The following is an 8,333-nucleotide window of genomic DNA, read 5'->3' as shown; positions in this document are numbered from 1 at the left end:
CTGAGCAACATAGTGAGATCTCATCTCTTAAAACAAAAAAAAAACTAGCCAGGCATGGTGGTGCATCTGTAGAGCCAGCTACTTGGGAGACGGAGGCAGAAGGATCTCCTGAGCCCAGGAGGCCAAGGTTGCAGGGAGCTGTGATTGTGCCACTGTACTACAGCATGAGTAACAGAGTGAAACTCTTGCTGTTAAAAAAGAAAAGAAAAGAAAAAGTGGGAGTTGGGCACAGAGGCTCACGCCTGTAATTTCAGCACTTTGGGAGGCCAAGGTGGGTGAATCACTTGAGGCCAGGAGTTTGAGACCAGCCTGACCAACATGCTGAAACCCAACCTCTACTAAAAATACAAAAATCAGCTGGGCATGGTGGCTCTTGCCTGTGATACCAGCTACTCGGGAGGCTGAGGCAGGAGAATCATTTGAAGCTGGAAGACAAAGGTTGCAGTAAGCCAAGAGATCACACACTGCACTCCAGCCTGGGTGAAAGGATGAAACTTGGTCTCAAAAAAAAGAAAAATGAAGAAATAAAAAGAAAAGTGATTGTGCCACTGCACTACAGGCTGGACACCAAAGTGAAACCTTGTCTCAAAATAAATAAGGTTTGAGGGAGCCAGCTTGACCCATCCATCTACCATGTGAGGACATAGCTAGAAGGTACCATGTGTAAGGAACAAGCCCTCACCAGACACTGAATCTGCTGACAGCTTGATCTTGGACTTTCTCCAGAACTGTGAGCAATAAATTTATGTTATTTACAAATTACACCATCTAAGGTATTTTATTATAGCAGCAGGAATGGGCTAACCCCTGCCTATGAATGGTCTCAGGCCTGAGTCACTACCTCCAGAATAACCTCCCTGCCCACTTTCTCGCTTCTCATCAAATAGTACAAGGCTGTACTATTTCAATTGTTTATGCTTCTTTCCATTTTGCCGAGTGACAAAGTTGCAGATTTGACGTGACTTTATTATGAATATTTGTTGAATGAATGAGTGGGTGGATGGATGGATGGATCTGTCTTCCCTAAAGATCTGTCTCCACCAAACATCCCTCCACATGGGTCCTCTTTCATAAATGGCCCAGTGAGGTAGCTACAGAAAGGGTGAGAAGAGCGATGCAAGGATCTGGCATCTGACTGGCATTTGCACTTCCTTAGGATCCAGAGGGCTCATTCAGGACCATGGAGAGCGGCACCAGCAGCCCTCAGCCTCCACAGTCAGATCCCCTGGATGTGTTTCCCCAGACGGGCTTACAGGCTGGGGACATCGCGGTGCTGGTTCTGTACTTCCTCTTTGTCCTGGCTGTTGGACTATGGGTAAGTAAGGCCACTGGGGGATGGGTGATGAAGAGAGAAGGAAATGTCTGTCGAAAGGTCCGAAGTTAACCTCATCCTTTCAGAGCTAAGATACTGAGAGCGGAAGAAAGTAATACAAGGTTATAGAGTAATCAGAACTCTAAAATTTTAAACATGCATTGGGTGTGGACTATTGTCAGACACTGTGTTAAGCATTTTCACTTATGTTTCTCATGTAATTTTCACAGGCCCCATGAGAAAGATGCTATTATGATACTAATTTTACAGATAAGGAAAGAAACAGAGGCCCAAAGAATTTAAGATCCTCATCCTGTAAGTAAGTTAGGAGGAGAGCTATCTCCCTTACTTTGAAGCTCGTGTTCTTTTATTTATTTATTTATTTTGAGATGGGATCTCTCACTGATGCCCAGGCTACTAGAATGCAGTGGTGGTGATCATAGCTCACTGCAGCCTCAACTTCTTGGGCTCAAGTGATCTTCTTACCTCAGCCCCCAAGTAGCTAATTTTTAAATTTTTTGTAGAAATAGGGTCTCAGTATGTTGCTCAGGTCTCATATTCCTGGGATCAAGCAATCCTCCCATGTTGGCCTTCCAAAGTGCTGGGATTACAAGCAGCCCAACTTTTTTTTTTTTTTTTTTACTTTAAAGAAAATTTTTTAAAAAAAATTTATTTTATTGCATTTTAGGTTTGGGGGTACATGTGAGGAACATGCAAGAATGTAAAGGCAATACAGTCACATGGTTCAAAAATAAAAATCACTTATGACAAGCAATGAAAAATCTCAATATTAGTCCTTTCTCCACAGGTAACTACTATTAGCTTGTTAGTATATTAGCATATTGTTCGTGTCTTTATGCAAATCCAAGCAAATTTTAATATGCATATTTCCTGCTTTCTTAAACAGAAGGTAGCTTATACTGTTTTTAACTTGCTACTTTTCACTTATCAGTATGTTTTCGGTATCTTTTCACATTAGCACATAGACACTCCTTATCTTCCTCAAAGTTGCACAATATTTCCTTAGATGATTGTGTTGTAATTTATTAAACTAGTCTCAGGCTGAGGGTCATTTGGATTGTTTCCAATCTCTTACTATAACAAACTATACTAAAATAAGCAAACCCTGGCTGGGCGTGGAGCCTCACATCTGTAATCCCAGCAGTTTGGGAGGCCAAGCTGAGCAGATCACTTGAGATCAGGAGTTTGAGACCAGCCTGGCCAACATAGTGAAACCTTGCCTCTACTAAAAATACAGAAATTAGTTGGGCATGGTGGTGGGCACCTGTAATCCCAGCTACTTTGGAGGCTGAGGCAGGAGAATCGCTTGAGCCTGGGAGGCAGAGGTTGCAGTGGGCTGAGATGGCACCATTGCACTCCAGCTTGGGCAAACAAGAGAGAAACTAAATAACACACTCCATACACTAATTATTTGGGAGGATAGCTATAATATGGGATAAACTCCCTGTAGCAGAATTGTCCGGTTAAAGAATATACACATTAGCCGGGCGCGGTGGCTCACGCCTGTAATCCCAGCACTTTGGGAGGCTGAGGCAGGTGGATCACGAGGTCAAGAGATCGAGATCATCTTGGTCAGCAAGGTGAAACCCCGTCTCTACTAAAAATACAAAAATTAGCCAGGCATGATGGTACACGCCTGTAGTCCCAGCTACTCGGGAGGCTGAGGCAGGAGAATTGCTTGAACCCAGGAGGTGGAGGTTGCGGTGAGCCAAGATTGTGCCATTGCACTCCAGCCTGGGTAACAACAGCGAAACTCCATCTCAAAAAAAAAAAAAAAAAAAAAACGAATATACACATTTGTGATTACACTAGTTTGTGTCAAATTGCACTCCCTGGGGATATACATCAGAAATGATGAGAAAGTCTGTTTTGTCACATTCTCACCAACAATGTATTGTCGAACTTACTTTTTTCAGACTAGAAAAAATAGTATCTCAAAGTATTGTTAATATGCATTTATCTTATAATAAATGAGGCTGGGTCCCATTACATGTTTAAACACCACTTATATTTCCTTTATGTGAACTATGGCTTCATATCTTTTGCCTTGTTTTTATTAAGTTCTTCTTCTTTTTCTTATCAATTTCCTGGAGCTCTTTATATATTAAGGACATTAACATTTGAGACAGAAGGTCAGGCGCAATGGCTCACAGGTGTAATCTCAGCACTTTCAGAGGCTGAAGTGAGCAGACTGCTTGAGCTCAGTTCAAGAGCAGCCTGGGCAACATAGTGAGATACCATCTCTACAAAAAGCACAAAAATTAGTTGAGCATGGTGGTACATGCCTGTAGTCCCAGGAACTTGAGAGGCTGAGCCAGGAGGACTGATTGTGCATAGGAGTTCAAGGTTGCAATGAGCCACGGTCATGCCATTACACTCCAGCCTGGGTGACAGAGAGAGAACCCGTGAAAAAAAAGAAAAGAAAAGAAAAAAGGGAAGGAAGGAAGGAAAAAGAAAGAAAGAGAAAGAGAGAAATAAAAGAAAGGAAAGGAAAAAGAAAAGAAAGAGCCGGGCACGGTGGCTCAAGCCTGTAATCCCAGCACTTTGGGAGGCCGAGGCGGGTGGATCATGAGGTCAAGAGATCGAGACCATCCTGGTCAACATGGTGAAACCCCGTCTCTACTAAAAATACAAAAAATTAGCTGGGCATGGTGGCACGTGCCTGTAATCCCAGCTACTCAGGAGGCTGAGGCAGGAGAATTGCCTGAACACAGGAGGCGGAGGTTGCGGTGAGCCGAGATCGCGCCATTGCACTCCAGCCTGGGCAACAAGAGCGAAACTCCATCTCAAAAAAAAAAAAGAAAGAAAGAAAGAAAAAAGAAAAAGAAAAAGAAAAGAAAGAAAAATGAAAGGAAGGAAGAAAGAAAGGAAGAGAAAAAAGAGAAAATTAATCACCAACGTGATAGTATTAACAGATGAGGCCTTTAGATGGTGATTAAGTCAAAAGAACTGAGCCCTCATGAATGGGATTAGAGACTTTTTTTTTTTTTTTTTTGAGACGGAGTTTCGCTCTTGGTACCCAGGCTGGAGTGCAATGGCGCGATCTCGGCTCACCGCAACCTCCACCTCCTGGGTTCAGGCAATTCTCCTGCCTCAGCCTCCTGAGTAGCTGGGATTACAGGCACGCACCACCATGCCCAGCTAATGTTTTATGTTTTTAGTAGAGACGGGGTTTCACCGTGTTGACCAGGATGGTCTCGATCTCTCGACCTCGTGATCCGCCCGCCTCAGCCTCCCAAAGTGCTGGGATTACAGGCTTGAGCCACCGCGCCCGGCTGAGACTTTATTAAAGAAGCTCAAGGAAACTAGTTTTACTGCCCCCTCTGCCTTTTTTTTTTTTTTTTTTTTTTGCCCTTCCATTCCTCTGGCATGTGAAGACACAAAGGAGGTACTATCTATGAGGAACAGGCCCTCACTAGACACCAAACTTCTTGGTGCCTTGATCTTGGACTTTCCAGTCTCCAGAATTGTAAGAAACAAATTTCTATTGCTTAAAAAGTACCCAGTTTGGGGTATTTTGTTACAGCAGTGCAAAACAGACTGAGACATGAGCCTCAGTTTCTTCCTCTATCATTTTGGCCTAATGACACCAATCTCATATGGATTGGTAAGGGTTAAATGAGGCAATGCATATAAAGTGCTTGGCACAGCGTCTGGCACATAATAAACACTCAATAAATGGTATCACTTATAAACTATCATAGTCAAGTCATGAGCCTGAGAATCAAATGTCTAGGGAGACCAAGTAGGTTATCATAAAATAAATGTTTGTAGTAACAAGTGGCAGGGGCTGTGCTGACCTGAAGAGTTTATGTCTCCTCTAAAGACACCCAAATTAAAATTTTCTCAAAAACTGTGGGAGAAACAAAATACATTTGGTATCTGAATCTGGCCCTCAGGACTCCCAGTTTGCAATCCCTGGCCTAGGCCATTTTGAGATGCATCTTATTGCTAATGTCTCCCTCACCCACCTTTCTTGTTTTTTTCAGTCCACAGTGAAGACCAAAAGAGACACAGTGAAAGGCTACTTCCTGGCTGGAGGGGACATGGTGTGGTGGCCAGTAAGTGGTCTTTGGTTCAATTAAAGTCACTTTTTAAAGAATCTTCAAGAGCTAAAATTCTGTACAGCCTTTGATCTCTCAGGGCTCTCTGGTTTCATGTTGTTTGAAAGTCATTGTTTAAACTAGAGAAGGCATAGCTCCAGCTCAAATTTGTTTAAACAATGAAAAGAATTCACCAGCTCACCTAAGGGAAAAATCTGGAGTTAGGTTTTAAAAATATATATTTATATAAATATAATATTTGTATTATATTTATATAAAGTGTATAATATATAAAAATATATTTATATAAATGTAATATTTGTATATTTATATAAATATACAAATATTTATATAATATACAATATACTTTATATAAATATACAAATATTACATTTATATAAATATACATTTTATATAATATATACTTTATAAAATATTTTACATTATATACTTTATAATTAGTATTATATACTTTATATAAATATAATACAAATGTAGTTATATAAATAATTATATATAACATATAACTATGTATTATATGTTATATAATTATATTCATATATAAATATAAACATGAATATATAATTCTAATAATATACAATATAATTACATATAAAATACATAAATAGTTATATATGATATATAATAAATATGTAATTTTATATATATATATATAATCACAACCTCAAATAGAAAACCAGTATCCTTTGCTCTACATAGAAAAGCAGGGAATCATATAGAAATAAAATGAAAAAAATGTGCTTTTCTATTCCGGACTCATTCATGCAGCTGCATTTAGTTAATGACTAGGCTAGAGAGAATTCCAAGATGGCTTTATCCACATTTCAGGGGTTTTGGCAGGGGTGGCTGGAATGCTAGGGCTTCACTCTCTTCCTATGCACTTTCATCATTCAGTGGCCTAGCCCAGGTGGTTCCCCCCCACCCTCAGGTAGCTGAATTCCAATAGGGCAAAAATGAAAGCTACTAGACTATTAATGTCTTGGCCTGGAAGTGATACAGTGTCACTTCTACCACATTCTGTTGGGTAAAGAGGGAAGTACAGGGCAAGTACTGGACATGCTGAGGAAAGACTTGAGAAAGCCCTAAGCTCTTGCCTCTGGCTGATCTTGAGGCTCTGCACAAGAAGGAAGTGCAGCCTAAGGCAGAATTATAAGCTGGGAAAATTGCAAAGACTGGGAAAATTATAGGTTTCAGGGATTTAAGAAAATGTCTGTTCAGTCATTAGCTGCCCAATAAACTGAGCATAGATTCCAGTGGCCACACATGACAAAGAATACAGACTTTATAAACATAATTAAGAAGGTCATGAAACAGTAGAAGCAGCAACAGCAACAAGAATGAATAAACAATAAACCTTGAAGAGTAGGAATGATCAGATTTCTAGAGTTTTTAGTGACATTATTTTAAATGTCCACCTTTAACAAAAAAATAAGACATGCAAAAAAACCCCAAGAAACTATGGTCCATTCACAGGGTGGAAAAAGCAGTTGACACAAAGTGTCCCTGAAGAAGGCCAAATGTTAGATTCACTAAACAAAGGCTTTAAGTCAGCACTTTTAAATATATTAAAACACACACATAAACACGCACAAGCCATGTCTTGAAGACTAAAGTATAAGAACAATGTTTAACCAAACAGAATATATCATTAAAGAAATAGAAATTATTTTTTTAAGTAGAAATTCTGGAGTTGGAAAGTACAATAAGAGAAATAAAATACTCACTAGAGGGATTCAACAACAGATTAAAGCAGGCAAAAAAAAAAAAAAGAGTCAGTGAAATTGAAGATAGATTAATTGAGATTACCAAGTCTGAGGAACAGGAAAAAAAAAAAAAAACAAGTCTCAGAGATCTGAAGGACATCATCAAGCATAATTAACATACACATGTTAATTAACATACACATTCTCCTGTCTCACATGTAGTTCCAGAGGAGAGGAGAGAGAGAGAAAGGGGCAGAAAGAATAGTAAAAGAAATCGTGGTTTAAAACTGACTAAATTTTATTAACAGTATTAATCTATGCATTCAAGAAGTATGATAAACTCCAGTAGAAGAAACTCAAAAAGACTGATACCTAGATACATCAAATTCAAACTGTTTAAAGTCAGAGATTCTTGAAAGCAGCAAGAGAGGAGCAATTCATAACATACAAGAAGTCTTTGGCTGGGCACAGTGGCTCATGCCTGTAATCCCAGCACTTTGGGAGGAATGGATCACTTGAGGTCAGGAGTTTGAAACCAGCCTGGTTTCAAAGAGGTGGGTGGATCACTTGAGGTCAGGAGTTTGAAACCAGCCTGGCCAACGTGGTGAAACCCCATCTCTACTAAAAATACAAAAAAAAAATTAGTTGGGCATGATGGTACAGGCCTGTAATCCCAGCTGCTTGGGAGGCTGAGGCAGGAGAATTGCTTGACCTGGGAGGTGGAGGTTGCAGTGAGCCGAGATTGAGCCACTACACTCCAGCCTGGGCAACAGAGTGAGACTGTCTCAAAAAAAAAAAAAAAAAAAAAAGTCTTCAATAAGATTTACAGCTGGTTTTTCATCAGAAACCATGGAGGCTCAAAGTACTAAAAGAAAAAGCTTATCAACCAAAAATTTTATATTGAACAAAACTATCCTTTGAAAAAGGGAGAAATATATACATTCCTAGATTTTTTTTTTTTTTTTTTTTTTTTTTTTTTTTTTTTTTTTTTGAGACGGAGTTTCGCTCTTGTTGCCCAGGCTGGAGTGCAATGGTGCGATCTCGGCTCACCGCAACCTCCGCCTCCTGGGTTCAGGCAATTCTCCTGCCTCAGCCTCCTGAGTAGCTGGGATTACAGGCACGTGCCACCATGCCCAGCTAATTTTTTGTATTTTTAGTAGAGACGGGGTTTCACCATGTTGACCAGGATGGTCTCAATCTTTTGACCTCGTGATCTGCCCACCTCGGCCTCCC

General features: G+C 40.0%; 1 protein-coding gene across 3 annotated transcripts in view; it reads left to right on the top strand.

Annotated features, from left to right (window-relative positions):
• The window catches only part of SLC5A11 (solute carrier family 5 member 11), a 61,390-nt gene that overhangs the window by 10,793 nt on the left and 42,264 nt on the right, over positions 1–8,333 (top strand). For 2 of the 3 annotated variants that reach the window (XM_039477907.2, XM_039477908.2), the window contains exons 3-4: positions 1,157–1,315; positions 5,323–5,394. In XM_039477907.2, the coding sequence (XP_039333841.2) occupies positions 1,181–1,315; positions 5,323–5,394 (207 nt within the window). In that variant the 5' untranslated portion in view covers positions 1,157–1,180. Of the gene's footprint in view, positions 1–1,156; positions 1,316–1,541; positions 1,628–5,322; positions 5,395–8,333 lie in introns of those variants that run through there. The other variant, XM_074381909.1, reaches the window with a different exon arrangement.

This window comes from Saimiri boliviensis, chromosome 12, assembly GCF_048565385.1.
Source record: "Saimiri boliviensis isolate mSaiBol1 chromosome 12, mSaiBol1.pri, whole genome shotgun sequence".
Lineage (NCBI taxonomy): Eukaryota > Metazoa > Chordata > Mammalia > Primates > Cebidae > Saimiri > Saimiri boliviensis.
The sequence above is the reverse complement of the archived record's forward strand: the minus strand, read 5'-3'. Positions and strand labels throughout refer to the sequence as shown.